Here is a 17,151-nt window from a genome sequence, read left to right on the forward strand (position 1 = left end):
CCGAGGGCAGCAGGGCGTCCGGCCGCCCACCCCGCTGCCAGGGGACCGGGAGCGCTGCGGGACAGGGTAGCCTGTGGCCAGGGCGCTGGGGAGTGAGAGAGGGGGAAGGCTGGCCTGCCGCAGTGCGTGGGGCATGCTGCATTTTACAGGCAGTCTGTTTTGTTCTCTCTTCCAGTCAGAGAGCAGTTTCAGTCTTCAAAACAAATTTTCCCATTAAACACCTTAGACTTCAGCGACACTGAGAATGGTATGTGTCCCTTATGACAAACTGTCCCACCATCATGCTTCTAGGAATGTGAGTGGGACGCTGCTGAGGCAGTTCCCCAAGTGACCCGAGCTCTGCGGTCTGTAGACTTAGTCCTAGTACTGAGAAACTCTTGTTTCAAGCAAGAGCGTAGTGTGCCATGCTCTGAAGGGCATCCACTGACAATCTTTGGTGGAGAGCCCCTGACCTGTCTGTGGAGCAAAGCACGCCATGAACAGTGCTACTGGGAGAGGAAATGGTCAGAGTTGCTCTCAAGTTAAGTGGGGAAAAGGAGCAAAACTGCTAAGGATCCTTAGTCAGAAACAAGAAGTAGCATGTTGAGGACCAAAGTGTTAAATGTTCGCTGATACTGTCCATCCTAGAAAATGAAGATCTGCTCGCCAGGGTGTGGTCACGAGGTTATCAGAGTGCGGCAGAGAAATCTGAATGATCAGTTTTAGAGCTGAGCTGGGTTATGAAAACTGTTGGTGATGCAATTGTTGCAGTAATGGGTGTGTCCTATCTTTTAGGAACTGATTCACTGGAAATCAGGTTATTGATACAATTTAGCGTAAGCACCGACATGAGAAATGGTGTGTGAGAGACCTCCATTTTCAGGCTGTAGCTGCATAGAGTCCTCAGTTGGGAAGCACGGCAAAAGTTATTTTGCATATTGGCAAAGACGAAACACTGACTACTCTGCATGTTTAGCTCTTCTCTGTATGGAAATCTGTGTCAAGGTTATCACATTTATTCATCTGAGAGTCACAGTGCTGGTGGTAACATTACTGCCACCAATCCGATTTAAGGGCAGCTGCATGTGAGTGTTTCCAGAAGGGACCCCCATTCGTTGAGAAAAAGAAGACTGCACACTGCTGAGCGAGCAGGGGCTAATTTATATTCTTTTCAGAGATAACAGCTATTTGCTACTGGACTTGTAGATTAAAAATGCTAACAAAGTAATGGCCGTGCGAGAAGACTTCAGAAGTTGTTATTTCCTGGCTCTGCACAGCTTGAGGACAACTCCAGCTGTCCGGAGAGCGCGGTGCCCCTCGCGGGGCGGCCCGCAGGAACCGCGGCTCCCCTCCCGCAGGCTCAGCGCGGGCGGCCGGCCGTGCCGCGGCTCCCGCTCCGCACCCCCTCTGCTGCTGGACGCCGCTGCGGGATTCCAGTGCTTCGCGTCAGCCAGCGCGGGACGAGGCAATGGCCGAACCCGCCGCGCCGCTCAGAACGCGCCGGGGCTCGGGCGGTGAGGCGGAGAACGGAGATAAGGGCGGCACTTCCGGACGCTGAGCGGGCGTTAAGGAAGCTGCGGGCAGGCGGCGGCAGCTCCGCTGTCCTACTTACGCAGCCCGTGAGCTCCACTCTCCTCCTCCCCCGAGTCCCTGGCCCCAGGAGCGATGGCGGCCGAGACGACCGCGCCGCCACCGCTCTTCGCCCGAGCGCGCTCGGCGCCAGGGCCGCCAGCTCCCGCCTCGCGCGCCAGCAGCCGCGCCCGCGGAGCGCGGCTCCTTTAAGGGCGGGCGGGGGCCCGCGCCACACGCCGCTCGCGCCGGAGCCGGAGCCGGAAACGTCGGCGGGCGCAGCCCGGGCCCCGCGGAGCCGCAGCGCTGTGGCCCCGCCATGAGCCGGCCGCCGGCCCTGCAGGCGCAGAGCTGCGGCCCCTGGGAGATGAAGGAGCGCCTCGGTACCGGCGGCTTCGGCAACGTCATTCGCTGGCACAACAAGGTAGGCGGTGGCCGGTCCCCCCTCGGCGTGGCCCGGCCCGGGGCCCGCGCTCAGCCGAGCCCGTGCTGTGTCCGCAGGAGACCGGCGAGCAGCTGGCCATCAAGCAGTGCCGGCAGGAGCTGAGCCCGCGCAACCGCGACCGCTGGGCGCTGGAGATCCAGATCATGAAGAGGTGAGGCGGGCCGCCCCCCTTCCGGCCCTCGGCCTGGCCCTCCCGCGCGGGGCCCCGTGCCCGCTCGCCGTGGGGCCGCGCCGGGCGGAGCGGCCGCCGGGCCGGGGTTGCGTCAGCGGCCCCCGGGGCGCGCGAGCGGGGTGGCCTTCGAGCGCCGGCCTAACGGCCGCGCTGAGGTGAAGGGCGGAGAGGCTGCCGGCCGCTCGCCGCCTCTTCCGGGAGGGCGCCCGGCTCGCTACAGGGGCGAGTGCGTGGAAGCTCACGCGAAAGAAAACCTGGCGTTTTGTCCCGTCGGAGCCCTGGGTCTCAGGCCTCCTCCTCCTCTGGCGCTTCGAGAGCTGGGGCTGCTCATCTTGGAGAAGAGGAGGCTCCGGGGAGACCTGAGAGCGGCCTCCCAGTGCCTAAAGGGGGCTGATAGGAAAGATGGGGACAAACTTCTTAGTGGGGCCTGTTGCAATAGGACAAGGCGTAATGGTTTTAAACTAAGAGAGGGTAGATTTAGACTAGATAGAAGGAAGACGTTTTTTGTGATGAGTGTGGTGAAACACACAATCAGTTTACCCAGAGAGGTGGTGGATGCCCCATCCCTGGAAACATTCCAGGCCAGGTTGGCCGGGGCTCTGAGCAGCCTGATCTGGTTGGAGATGTCCCTGCTCCTGGCAGGGGGGTGGACTGGGTGGGCTTTAAAGGTCCCTCCCAACCAATCACCCTTCTGTGGCTGCCTTCAGCGTTATGACAGTCCTGCTGCGTATATGCTCTTTTGCCTAGCTTAATGTCTGCGCTGGGTTGTCCTTCCGGGCGTTGAGTTGATTTTATAGGATGCAATGGTCTGATTGCGGTTTGGGCTGTTTCTAGAGAGTGGCCACACACTGCGTCACACTCCTTTGCCAGGCACATTCCTGTAGCTCCTGGGCGGATCTGTTTTGCATGTGCGTTGACTGCACATGAAATGCAAGAAGTTGGGATGAGTCTAGGTCCGTGAAGGATGGACCTTTAGAATTCACTAGTTGAGTTTCTAAAAGGAGTAATGTCCTTGTAGGACTTTGCGTGATGACCATGAGCACGTGAAACTGCACAGGTGTTGCAGAACAATCATCTTTCCCCATTCCGCTCATCGTGAATGCTTGTCTCATTTCCACTCCTCAGGCTGAACCATCCCAATGTGGTGGCTGCTCGTGACGTCCCTGAAGGGATGCAGAAGCTTGCACCAAATGACTTGCCACTACTGGCCATGGAGTACTGCCAGGGCGGAGACCTCCGCAAGGTGAGGTCCTGGGATGGTGACCAAGGGCTCGATCAGCTTCTCCGCTGATCCCAGAGTTTCTATTGAAGATTCCTTGTAAAACCTCTGTTTTCACATCCTGATGCTTCCTAATTCTTGTCGTGGCACCAGCAAGTTTTGGTGGGTTGGTCCTTGATATTACGTTCAGCTTCTGAAGACGTAAGTGCTTTCTGAAAGTCTTTTTGTATTTGTTTGGCTGCAAGTGACGCTGTGAGAAGTTTGCACATAGATGGTGAGGGATGTGCGGCAGGATGTGAGTATGGCCAAGACCATCGTAGGCAGCGTACGTCTATGGGTTGTACCCTTCCTGAAAGTGATTAACTCCTGTCTGTCATAGGAAAAAATAACAGACGTTAATTCTAATCTTAGTGTTTTTCTAACCTTTCCTGTAATCTGCCCATAGATAAAATGCAGAGCTTAGAGCAGGGATTTGAACTCATACTGCCAGGCACAGGGGAAATGGCTGTGAAGGAATGAGCAAGTAGAAGGAAGAGAATGAGGATGACACTGACTTCTTTCACCCACTCTTTTTTTCCTCCCATCCGATTAGACCAAGGCCTGAAGTTGTAACTGCTGCTACCGGAGGTCACAATCCCATGGAGTTTTGTGCCTCTAGAGAATTTCATTGCTGTTACTGGAACTTCTTGCATCAGTGAGAGTTTGTGGGACAGTGAGCCTCACTCAGAATACAGGTCAGAAAGACTATATGCTGTGTTTGTTTTCTTGCAGTACCTCAATCAGCTGGAGAATTGCTGTGGCTTGCGGGAAGAAGCTATTCTCATCTTGTTATCTGATATTGGTAAGTGGTAGCAGTACCTTCAGTTGTCTGAGCTATGGAAGCCCTTTTTCAGTGCTGAATGTACTCTAAGGATGTGCAGCAGTGACCTTAAATGGCTCCATCTTAGACTGACTTTTGAAGAGTATATTTGTTTCCTATATGTAATGCAATGCTGTTGATATTTTAGTTAAAGGGATTGCACTGCTGCAAGGTCCACAGAGAAAACTTGCCCTGTGTGGGATAGGGTCTGCACTAGTGTCTTGTTCCACAGCTACCTAAGAAATGAAGCGCTCTCAAGGGGAATTACTCTTCTTCATATTAAAAGCATTTTCTTTCTTCCCTAATGTGGTCTTTTTACAATTGTTGAGCTCACAGAGTTGTTTCCCGGTTTTAGGTAGTCAGCTGTATCAAGGCAACATTCTGGCAGTGACTTTTTTCTCTCATCTGGCACTACCGCAGAAAATCCCCAGAGTGCAAGCTGACAGTATTAGGCTCCTTCCCTGTAGAAAAAGTGTAGCAGCGTCTTTTTCAGTACAAGTTTTCACACGTTTCCCTGCCAATGCATGTTTTGCTCTTGCAGGAGAACAACTTGAGGCCATATCTCAGTAGCCGTGCCCATTTAGCTGCTGCATTTGCGGCTGAGGTTGGTTGAGAGAGCGTCTGTAACAGTTTGTGATAAGGGTGCCTGTTGACTTACTCCACAAAACTCGTTTCACAACCTGATAGCCAATAGTAATAACTTCCAGTCATTACCTGCACTTGATCTGAGCCAGCAATGTCTGTTTGAAAGGCTCCATAGTGCACAGTCAGCTCCTTGAACCATCCAGCCCTTCTCATTAAAACTACTTGGGAATAAAAGATCAGATGGTGTGAAATCCCAGGTAGCTGCTCTGAGGTCCTGAGAGCAGTAAGCATCTTCCAGAATCAGGCCCGCAGGTAACTGTATACCTCTGCCACCAAAACATTATTGTGGAATTGAGAATTTGAGTGGAAAGATGTAGTTGAAACTGTCCCTGCTTGTTGCTGGGGGGCTAGAATAGATGACCGGTAAAGGTCCCTTCCAGCTCAAACTATTCTATGATTCCTGTCTTGCTCAGCCAGCCCTCCATATGGGAGAGCCAACCTTTGATTTTTGCTCTTGAAAATTTAGAGATGGATTTTCTTGCCCAGTGAAAATGCCATTCAGGATTTCCTGGGAAGTTCTTGATAGCAGAATGCTTGCCAAGTGACTCTGATTTATGTTGCACATCAGCCTCCACCCTCAGCCTAACAGCACTTCACAGTGTGTGTAATCAGTGGGTTTCCGTTCACGTTTGGGCCACTACTATGTGGAATTTTAGACAGTTCTGGCGCAAAGATTGCCAAGTGCTGTGTAGAGACTTTTGGGGTGGAGTGTTTTGGTCAAGATATGTTGTAATCTTACTGAGTTGCAGCCGAGGCAAAACTGGACAGGTGCTAAGGCTTTTGAGAGAAGATATTTAAGAAGTATGTTTGCAGCAGATGTATTCTTAGAAAGTGAGCTTGTGACAAGAGAATAAACTTGCATTTGTCATTACTTTTACTGCAAGTACAGCTATTAGGCATCATCTCCCATCCTTTGTGTTCTCAGAGCATTTGTACTCTCCTGCCTCATCCTTGCGCTCCTTAGTGACCAGGAAATGATACTGAGAGCTGACCAGAGCCGATGGCAGATCATCTTTAGAGTGAAGTTTGTGTTCACATGCTTGTGTGTGTATGGGAAGAGAGACAGACCCAAATTTTCAATTGTATCATCTGAACTGTAGCTGATAAGAAATATTTTCGACTGTTGATATAACTTGTTCTCCTGATCCCTTACAGTGCGTGCCTAGTTGGTCTGTCTAGGGCTGCTGTCCTTCAGGAGAAGGATAGTTGTATTGTTGATAACTCCTGAAAGTCAAGGTGGATCATTTTGCACTGAAAAAGAAAGCTCTGTCTAGAAATGCAACAGTGTCAGAAGGGACATGAGAGAGCAGAAAAGCGAGTCCCTTTGGCTCAGGCCTGAGATATGGCCAAAAAGCCATGGAAGCAAACTGGAAATGCTGCCAAGTTCGGGTTTTTTGGGGTTTTTTTTGTTTTGTTTTGGTTTTTTTGGGGTGGGTTTTTTTTTGGGTTTTTTTTTTTTTTGGTGTTTTTTGTTTGGTTTTTTTTTTTCCCCTAGCACCATAATTTTTCTTTTTTTCCACAGGAGGGGAGATATGTTAAGGTATTACCTTGACCAAGTGTGAGGAAAAAAAGAGGCCATTTATTGTGCCTTTATGTATTAAGATCAGATTTTTGTCTTTCTAGTATAGATGGAACTCACCAGTCTGCCAGTTTTGGGGTTTGGGTGGTTATGTTGCATATAAATTTCCTATAAAGAATTTTGCAGGTGAAATGGGGAGAACAACACCTTGTGGACAGGACAGAACAAAGTGTCTGGCAGATCAGCTTTTGGATTTTAGGTTAAGACTGTTGAAGAAACAGATAAAAAAAAAAACCCTGAGTACAGCCACTCAGTTGCCCAGTCAGGATGAGTTGTTCTGTGGGCAAATAGGAGAAATTTCTGGATCGGTAGCCTTTGTTCTTATGGGAGATTTCAACTTCCCAGACATCAACTGGGAATATCATACTGCTGTGATGAGAATGTCTTGGAAATTCTTGACGTTTGTGGGAGATAACTTCTTGTCACAAGTACTCAGCAAACTTGAAAGGATGCCCTCCTAGACTTGCTATTTGTGAGTAGAGAAGGACTTGTGGGAGATGTGATGGCAGGTACCTGTCTTGGCCACAGTGATCTTGCAATGGTTGAGTTGAAAGTTTTCAATGCAATGAGAAAAAGGGACAGCAGAGTTGCTACTCTGGAGTTCAAGAGAGCAAACTTCAAGCTATTCAGGGAGCTATTTAGCAGAGTACCCCAGAAATCTGCTTCTGAGAGCTTAGCAGTCCATAAGTGCTGGTCAGTTTTTAAGAACCACCTCTAAGAAGCATAGGAGCAGGCAATTCCAGTATGTTGTAAGTCAACCAAGCAGGGCAGAGGACCTGCTTGGCTGAACAAGGGACTCCTTGCGGAGCTCAAGAGGAAAAAGCAATTGTATAATCTCTGGAAGCAAGGTCAGGCTGTGCAGGAAGATTACAGAGCTGTGTTTCATATATGCAGGGAAAAGACTTGAAAAGCCAAAGCTCAATTAGGGTTGAAACTGGCCCGTGTTGTGTCAGACAAGAGGAAAGGCTTTTTAACGTCTGTTAATAGCAAGAGGAGGTCTAAAGAAAACATTGGATTGATACTTGTTGAAGATGGTCACCTGGCTAATAGGGATGAAGAAAAAGCGTAAGCATTCAAGGTTTTTTTTTTTTCACCCCAGTCTTTAATAATACTGATAGACCTTGGGCTGCCCGGTCCCTTAAGTCGGAAGGCCAGAAGTGCGGGAACAGTGATTTTCCATTTGTGGACACTGAAATTGTAAGAGGTCATCTGAATGTTCACAAGTCCATGGGGCCTGATGGGGTTCACCCCAGAGTACTGAAGGAGCTAATGGAGGCAGGACACCTCTTTTTCATCTACCAAAGGTCTTGAGAGTCTGGGGAGGTCCCTGCTGACTGGAAGCTAGGCAGTATTATTCCAATTTCCAAGAAGGGTGTGAGGGAAGACCCAGAGAGCAAACTCTGTTTGTGTCCAGAAGTGTTTGCCGACTTTTCCTCTAGCTGCTATTTCATTGTATGTTTGATTGTACAAGATTTGACTGAAAAGCCATGTTTCTACTAGGTAGAAATGGATCCTTACTGAGCTCATGCTAGGTACACTCTTATAAGTGGCTTTTTCTCTGTGTCAGCCTCTGCTCTCAGGTACCTTCATGAGAACAGGATCATCCACAGAGACTTGAAACCAGAGAACATTGTGCTGCAGCAAGGAGAGCAAAGGGTAAGCAGGAACCAAGTCTCTGCCTGCACAGACAAGTAAGTGTAAGAGGAATGTGCATGTGCTTCATGTAGTTACAGTAGTCCCTCTGCAGGAGCACTCAACCCAGGATAACAGCTAGCTCAGATCTGTGTGTCAGATGAACCGTGTTCTGCATGCAGCTGAGATGAAAGGTTGTATTAGACTTCTGGTAACACCTGACATTTTGACTTTCAACTGTTAAGGAAAGAACCAGACTGTACCAACTGACCAAAGATCTGAATTAACGGTGATGTCTCCAGCTCTGTGTGTATGAAGCCAACAGCAACTTTACATACTTTGAGGTTTTAGGAATCTACAGGAGCCTCCCATTGCCATTTCCATGTCTTTGCTGGCACCTTTCCTGCATACCTTTGAAGAGCTGAACCTGTTCTTTCTCTGCTTTATGGTGTGCTTCTAACAGGACTTCTCTCTAGTATTCTTATTCTCTGTTGTGTGTTTCAGTTAATACACAAAATCATTGACCTTGGTTATGCTAAGGAGTTGGATCAGGGTAGCCTGTGCACATCCTTTGTTGGGACTCTACAGTACTTGGTAAGCAAGGAATTCAGCTGGAAGAACAGCTACCACTTTGCAGTGGGATAGAATTAACTGTTATCAAGCATTGGGCTGGGATGAAGTACTTGTCCTGGTGTGGGGTGTGTTTGGGGTGCTGCAACTAGCAAAGGTAACTGTTGTTTGTTTTTTTTTTCTGACACTGGGTTTTCACAGTGTCTGCTACCTGTGTCTGTTATAAATAAGCAGGAGTGCTGGTAACCTCTGCTGTTCACTCTGAGAGGATCTCAAAGCTCATGAGAAGCAGAGCGTTCGGCTTCTGCATCATCAGGCAAATATTGATGAGCTCTTAAGGGACAGAGAGAAATAAGAGATGGGTGGCTTTGTCTCATGTGTGTGTAAACTGTCTCAGGCTCCAGAGCTGCTGGAACAGCAGAAGTATACGGTGACAGTGGATTACTGGAGCTTTGGCACACTGGCTTTTGAGTGCATTACAGGCTTCCGACCATTCCTACCCAACTGGCAGCCAGTGCAATGGTAAGTGAGCTGGGGCCAGGTGATAAGAAGACTGCATACAATGTGACTGTCCTGTTTACATGAAAAAGCGTAGGCCCTTGATTCTTACGGTAATATCCCTGTGTTCCTTGCCATTTTGGAGACTGACTCCCTTCACAGGAGTTTGACCTACTGGAGCAAGTTCAGCATTCCTGATACTTGCTCTTTGGGATCAGGACTGACTCCTGCAGGGCAGGTAGCAGAAACGAAAGCGGCATCTATATTACATCCATCAAGAGTAGCTTTAAGAGCCTACTAACGTGCAGGCTGGGAAAGGCAGGTGATTATTTCACCATTGTACTTGCTTGAATTTGTTAGGCATACAAAAGTGCGTCAGAAGAGCGAACTGGATATTGTTGTTTCAGAAGACTTATCTGGGGAAGTCAAATTTTCTAGCAGTTTACCGTGCCCGAACAATTTAAACAGGTGAGGACTACAAATCTGTTATGTCACACTGAGATAAACTGTTTCTTTTGCAGAAGGACCAAGTTTATATTATATGCCTGACTATGTTAATCTGTGAATAAATTGAGTGCATGATGCAATGCTTGTGTCTCTTGTCAGACTTGTGTAGTTGTGAGTCTGTTTCTGCCTTCTGCTGCATTTGTGACTGGGGAGTGGGGAAGTTATTTGTCAGTCCTCCTGCAGAGACCAGGCCATACGGTGACTGCAAATGCACTTTTATCTCTCAGTATCCCATTCTTGTTTTGGTCCTTCAGTGTTTTGGCTGGGAGGCTGGAGAAATGGCTGCAACTCATGTTAATGTGGCACCCACGGCAGAGAGGTACAGATCCTACGTATGGACCCAATGGGTGTTTCAAAGCTTTGGATGACATTTTGAACTTGAAGGTGAGCAATGGGTCTGTGTTACCCTAAAAAGTTTTCCAGAGAGCAGTTGCCTGTAGCCCGTGAGAGAAAAGGCTTGAGTCATAGACCTAGGAGAAGGAGCAGCTCAGAATCTCATTTAGCTGTCTCCTGACAGTTAGTGACAGGTGCTTTCCTCTTGCTTATTTGAGGACAAATACTCCCTTGGGAGCTTGTTGGGAGTAGCAAATAGCTTCTCGGTGTGCTTGTTTCCGTATTCTGGTAGCAGCTTCTGCAGCTGAAGCTGTTTAATTGCCATGTGGCCTCTCCTCCAGTTGATGGAGGACAAGGACTTTGGCATAATGTTATGAAGTAGCTGTGAAGTAACTTCTGGAGCCCTGCAAGTGCTTGAGCAGTTGATCGGTGACCAGTGTCTCAGTGCTGGGATCTCTGGTCAAACATGACCAATGTATCTTCAGCCCTTCTTGTGTCACATTACTCTTCTTGTAGTTGCTTCATGTTTTGAACATGGTTACGGGAACTGTACACACATATCCTGTGACAGAGGAGGAGACTCTGCAGACTGTGAAGGCCAGGATCCAGTCAGATACAGGCATCCCAGAACAGGACCAGGAGCTACTGCAGGAAGCTGGACTTGCATTATTTTCTCAGAAGCTGGCCACTAAACATATAGCTGATAGCAAGGTGAGTCTCCGTACTGCCTTCCTTGCTATTGAGTGAATCAGCAGGCGCTGCTCTTGCTTTTGGAGCACAGGACTCCCTGCAGTTCTGGCAGGCTTTCATCTTAGTAACCACACAGACCTAACAGCCCTTGCAGAATAGGCACCTTATTGCCTTTGGTGCTCAGTCTTTGGCTGAGAAGGAATGTTCTGTTTATGGTGTTGCTGAGGCTTGCTTTTTCTTAGAGAACCTAGTTGTGTCTTTTGTCTTCTGCAGGTGAATGATACTGCAGCTGCAGATACAGACCTCCTCTTCCTCTTCGATAACCAGAAAGTTGCCTATGAGGCTCAGGTTGCCTTGCGTCCTCATCCAGAAAGTGTTGACTGCATCCGTAAGGACTTTTTCTAGCATGAATGTGAGAGGTTGACGTTGTGAGGGCTGCCTGTGTTCTGTGATCTGTATTGTGTGCAAAGAGTAGAGAGAGCTTTTGCATACTGGGACTGAAGAAGCAGTAAAATGGACTGGCGTAGCATTCATTCTATTTGTCAAAATAACTGAGGAAAGGAAGTATTTGATTTTTATGTACTGGGGAAGCTGCATATTTGAATTAGGCAACTATAGGCTTTGCAAGGGGTAGCATGCTCCTCAAAGGAGTGATGTTTTGGTCTGTTTTGTCATGTGATAACACTACTTTTACGCTTCATGCTGATACATATGTTTCTCCTCCCTGCCCCCCTACCTCTGTTTCCAGTTCAGGATCCAAAGAAGAATCTCCACTTTTTCCAGTTGCGGAAAGTGTGGGGTCAGATCTGGCACACAATCCGGATGCTGAAAGAGGACTGTAACCGGCTTCAGCAGGGGCAACGAGCAGCCATGTACGGTGGCCGTTTCTCTAGAGTACTTACTCTGCCTTTGCTCCTTGGTGAAAGGGAAAGGACAGGAATGGGATGCTGTTGGAAAGGGGAAGCCCATAAGTGGAGCCTTTAACAATTAATGAAAAGCTGAGCGTTCTGTCCTCTGACACAACTGCTTTTGTGCTCACTGCTACACTTTGAAGTATCTACTTTTGATATAAGTGCAAGTCTGCATTTTTAGTTTGGGAGGGTAACAGCACCTTCTTCTTGTCCATGCAGGATGAATCTGTTGCGTTACAATAGTACACTCTCGAAGATGAAGAATTCTATGGCCTCCCTTTCCCAGCAGCTGAAAGCAAAGCTGGACTTTTTTAAAACAAGCATCCAGATTGATCTGGAGAAGTATAAAGAGCAGATTGAATTTGGAATTAGTGAGTATAGCATCTGGCAAACAGGTCTTTTTAGGCCTCTTATCCCCGCAAAGTATCTACCTTTTCCTGTATGAACCTGAGAAAAGCAATCACTCTTTCATTCCTGCAGCTTCCGAGAAGCTGCTGTTTGCCTGGAAAGAGATGGAGCAAGCTGTGGAACTTTGTGGGCGAGTATGTTTCTAAATCTAACTGCTTATTCTAAAGAAAAGAGACTTGTTTTTTCTTTTCATTTCCCCCTTCTCCTTTTTTTTTTTTTTTTGTGGTTGTTTTTTTTTGTTTGGTTTTTTTGTTTGTTTGTTTTGTTGTTGTTTAAATTCATTGTCCTCCCTTAAATAGAAGCTTCTGGTGTCTGGGCTGATTCCAAATGTCACATTGCCTTGGTTTGGGTGGCACCATTTTTGTCCATTGCCAGTACTTCATGAAGCTCACTGTGTTTGTAAGGCTTAGGGAGCTCTTGCGGAATGTGAGAGGAGATTTTGCAGTGGTTGCACTCGGATGTCCTGCTAACCCAGTCCTGAAGCCAGGATAGCTGAAAAGAGGATATAGAACATAGATTAAACTGAATGGGAAAGCAAACTATTAGATGATTGAACACAAGAATTTTAAGCATCAGTCTTGAATTTTGAAAAGGCAGCAATTTCTCATTCTTGGTGCACATATTGCACCTGCTCGCAGTAGGGCATTCAGCTTTTTGACACAAGACAGTGTAACCCCTGTAAGCAGGGCCAAGGACCATTGCTCCCAGATAAGGAGCAAAAGGTGACTAGTCGATATCGTATCCTTTTCCAACACTTGGTCCTCTTCTATTGGGAGGAGGCAGAGTGTAGGATGAGTGTCTAACAAGCAGCAGCTTCTGCATGTGAACGAGTTCAAATGAAAAGCAGAATTCGGGGTGCCAGGAGAGGATGTGGTTGTGTGCTGAGGGAATAGAAGTGATGGATAGGATGAGAGAAGAGGTCTGGAACAGCCAAGGAAAAGGAAGTGTGATGGCCTGGGAACTAGCAGTACATTTACTACAAAGTCTGCCCCTTCCTGGGCAGACTCTTTGCAGGCTGAATTTTTTATCAGAAAATTCTTGGAATTGTTTTATCCCAGAGCACCAAGCTAATTTTCTTGAATTTAAATTACTCATGTTCTTATTTGTCTTTGACCAAGGCTGCTGTTTGCATCTTGCCGATGTGAGTGCTTAGAAATGCGAATGAGAAAGGAAGAGCCAGTGTGAGTGGTAGTGTCTGTTAGTACAATACTGTCCCATTGCTTATGTTGTGCCCTGCTTTCAGGAGGATGATGTGGATCAGTTAGTGAAGAGGATGATGGCTCTGCAGACAGACATTGTGGATTTGCAGAGAAGCCCACTAGGTCGTAAACAAGGAGGAACACTGGAGGATTTGTGAGTTGAACTACCTTGGACTTCTGATGCTGCAGCATTGCTAGCTAAGCTTATTCTCTGCAGGAGAATGAAAGTACTATCTCTTCAGCCCAAAATGTGGGGGACTGGGAGGACTTTGACACTAAAAGACAGGTTTTTCACTCCTTACCTGTCATTGGTCTGAAATGGAAGACTGGTATGTGAAAGATTTGAGGTCTTGAAGTACTTGTTCGTAATTTAGGTTCTAGAGAAGTCCTTTATGTTCTGTGCTTTTTTTCTTTTAGAGAAGAACAAGCTAGAGAGCTGTACCGAAGATTGAGGGAGAAACCAAGAGGTAAAAGACATTTTAGCTCAAGGTCAGCTTGCTTTGTGTGGATAGTAACTTTGGAGATGCAATAATGAGCACTGAGAAAACTTCCTCTGCGTTCTAGGCCTGCCCATACGCTAGCTGCACATGGTCTCTACTGGACTCGCATTTTTTTTTGGAGAGGAGTCAGGGAGTCAGTTTTAAACTAGGCCAGCCTTGCTTTCATGGCACCTTCTGAGCTCTTCTTGAAACTCTTCTGGAGCTCTTCTCGGAGCAAGCTGTTGCAAGCATACACCATTGCTTCTGTGTAGGAAGGATTAAAGACATAGCTGTTCCTTTGAGCAGCTATGCACCCCCCAAGGCATTAGAGCTACCTGACCAAGTCTGCTTTCCAGTTCTCATCATTTTGAAGAAGGTGGCTAAAATCCAGTGCTATTTATTCCGCTCAAACCTGCATGCTCTGAACTTGGGATGTTTCAGAATTGAAGAAGCAGTGGAAACAAGCCACTGAGAATCTTCTCATTCTGTCCTATAAGCCTACCTTTCTGTGTAATACTCTTGACTCTCGTTCCAGATCAGAGGACAAGTGGTGACAGCCAAGAAATAGTACGACTACTCCTACAAGCAATTCAGACCTTTGAAAAAAAAGTCCGAGTCATTTATGCTCAGCTCAGGTATGCTTTGTAGAGTCAGTTTTTAATGAGGGTTGAGAGAAAGCATTTTCTCTTCCAGTGAGAGGTTTTGTTCTAGAGGTTTAAAAACCAATGTGTACAGCCAGTGAGATCTCAGTGTTACAGGAAAAAAGAAACTTCAGAGTTGTTCCCCTACTGCAGTTGCCCGTGTGTGATCAGATTATTTTTTTTTAATAGTAAAACTGTAGTTTGCAAGCAGAAGGCACTGGAACTATTCCCCAGAGTGGAGAAAGTGATGAATCTGATGAATGAAGATGAGGAAACAGTTGTTAGGCTTCAGGAGAAACGACAGAAAGAGCTGTGGAACTTGCTGAAAATTGCTTGTGTAAGTAAAATTAAAAGTCCCGTTTTTTTTGTAGCACAGGTTACTGAAATAACTAATAGTAAATTTAGTGTGTCCTGTGGTTCTTTTCTGTTATTTGAATTAGTATTAAAGCCAAGTTCCAGGCTGTCTCATACTCCTGGCTGCTGGAAATTGTGGAAATAATTGCAATCTGAATCTTCTGTGTTTTCTTCAGAGTAAAGTACGTGGTCCTGTTACTGGCAGTCCAGAGAGCATGAACACATCACGTCTTGGTAGCCCTGGGCAGCTGCTGCTGCAGGTCCCTTCTGGAACCTACAATTTATCAGAATCTGTCAGGAAAAGGTGAGGCAAAGTCTGTAGCTGCTAATGCCAGAACTACAAAGCCGGGGCTCCTGCTTTGTGAAATAATGACACAGAGGTTTTCTGACATCCTACACTTCGTGTTCAGCTTCCATTGTCAGTAGTCTTTTCTATCTTGTAGCTGGACTTCCTGTGGCCAGTGAGTCATCCTTATGAGAAACAGGGAATAGTGTACAGCTTCATTTCCCCCTGCCTTAAGAGTAAAGGGTTTGTTTTACCTGGAATGGTTGAGCTCACTTGAAGTACACTGCGAACAGGCACTGTTGGAGCACTGCCGTGTAATGCGATGTAGCTATACTTTATCATAGAGACTGCTGTAACCAAGCACATGTAGTTCTGGCTTACTTAAATGAACTGAGTCGCCAGTTGGAATGACAGACCTTGGTTTGTTTATCTGTATGTTGCTTAATCCTTTAGTTTATAGGCTGTTCTGCAACTTTCACAACAGTGACTCCACCTAATAAGAACTCAGCTCTAACTTGGAACGTGCTTCCTTTCCCCTGTCCTAGTAAATGTGGTGATGCCACCGCCTTCCCAGTTGTGATATGAATCACTAGCTTATGAGTTGACTAGTAAAAGTTAATGTTCCTCAGTGCTCTGCAACATACCTGCCAGAATTACTTCTTAAAGGTAGAAGTGGCATCTCTTTTTAAACAAAACTGCCATGGAAAATAATTGTACAATAAATTGTACCTTTCAGTGAGGAACTACTGCTGGAATCACAGAAACTCTGTAGCCAACTAGAAAATGTGATGCATGACACAATGAAGGATCAGGAGCAGAGCTTCATGGTAACACATTTGCTATTCTTCTATAAATGGACTGGGGAAGCTCATGGCTTCAGCCTTCTGCTTGTGTACTTTGCTACCAATAAGTAATATGGCTAATAGAAATCTGCGTATTACTGTTTTGGACAAGGAGAGAGTAGGAGTTGTGCGTAGAAAGCACCCAGTCCCCAACTTGAATTGCTGACTGACATATTCCCTGCTTGCTGAGAACAGGAGCAATGTGCTCAGGACTGAAGTTTTGCTTAATAAAGGATGGGGGAAGATGCCTGGCTGCTCTACAAACACACTGCAAAATTGCACTTTTGAAATTGGGATGGTGTTGTGGTGGCAATATATTGGTGGTCAGGGATGCTTTTTTAATAAGGCAGAATATTGGAAAGTAAAAATTACAGAAGATAAGTAGCTTAAGGGTTTCCTTTTCAGCACTTGGCGTGGTTCAACTTAGATTGACCAACTTGTTCACAGTAAGCTTTTCAAATATTTTACATTGCTTCCCCTTTACTCTGGGCAAATCTTGACTAAGATAGTGTTCAACTCTTTAGTTCTAACTGTTTATTCTTTAGGCTCTAGATTGGAGCTGGCTGCCACTTCAGGTAGAAGAAACAAACAGTCCGGAACAAACCCAGATGTAAAAATCATTTCTGTTGCCTTTAAAGACGTGCTACTTCAGGAAGCCAACTGTGAAAAGCTGCTGCCTCTGAGAAGGGAAGTTCAAGTGCCTCCTTCTACTGTCATCTACTGCTTATGTGATACGTGTGGCCTAGGTTTTAGTATCCACCTCTTTGACACTTTTTTTTTTTTCTTTTCCCACGAAGTTACAGTAGGAAATGCCTCTTCTAACTGCTTGGAGAAAGTTCTTAATTGTGCCTTAAGACAGCAGCTCTTCTTACTGTCTGTCCTGATGTATCTTCCCTTAGGCATCACAAGTGGTTGTTTTGCTGCCTTTTGGGCTTTCTAATGAACAATGGACAATGCATTCACTCAGCCTGCACAGTCACTGGTAGATGTCACCTTCCTAATATACTTGAACTGTGAACTTGATTTCTTAACTTTGCTGATTTGCACTTTTTTCCTTAAGTAAGTAAGTGTAACGGTTGAACTTACCTAGTACTTGTTTCCTATACGGGAACGCAATTATCTAAAACATGTAAACTTTTGGTTTGCTCTTTTTGATACCCTTAATAACATTTTAATGAAAAAGCTGCTTTCACTGTGCTGGTCTCTAAAACATGAGAGGTGTAAGGATGTTATTCTAGAGGCCTAGGAGAAGGAAATCTTCAGTATATGCATATAATGTTACAAAGCCTTTGCAAATATTCTCTTAACCATGGTTGAAGTTGCCCCCCCCCCCC

At 46.6% G+C, this 17,151-nt stretch overlaps 1 protein-coding gene across 1 annotated transcript; it reads left to right on the plus strand.

Moving 5' to 3' along the window:
- The first annotated feature begins 1,153 nt into the window (after positions 1 to 1,153).
- IKBKB (inhibitor of nuclear factor kappa B kinase subunit beta) lies at positions 1,154 to 17,027 on the plus strand. The gene is made up of 21 exons (XM_086768072.1): positions 1,154 to 1,972; positions 2,050 to 2,144; positions 3,291 to 3,408; positions 4,156 to 4,225; positions 8,035 to 8,123; positions 8,604 to 8,693; positions 9,067 to 9,191; positions 9,528 to 9,635; positions 9,929 to 10,058; positions 10,524 to 10,718; positions 10,971 to 11,085; positions 11,446 to 11,569; positions 11,828 to 11,979; positions 12,089 to 12,150; positions 13,260 to 13,369; positions 13,633 to 13,682; positions 14,230 to 14,329; positions 14,525 to 14,672; positions 14,866 to 14,993; positions 15,712 to 15,802; positions 16,363 to 17,027. The coding sequence occupies exons 1-21, from the start codon at positions 1,868 to 1,870 to the stop codon at positions 16,429 to 16,431; spliced, it is 2,274 nt and encodes a 757-aa protein (XP_086624198.1). The 5' UTR covers positions 1,154 to 1,867; the 3' UTR covers positions 16,432 to 17,027.
- The last annotated feature ends 124 nt before the right edge of the window (positions 17,028 to 17,151 follow it).

This window comes from Chlamydotis macqueenii, chromosome 27 (genome assembly GCF_036417535.1).
Source record: "Chlamydotis macqueenii isolate bChlMac1 chromosome 27, bChlMac1.mat, whole genome shotgun sequence".
In the NCBI taxonomy this organism is placed as follows: Eukaryota; Metazoa; Chordata; class Aves; order Otidiformes; family Otididae; genus Chlamydotis; species Chlamydotis macqueenii.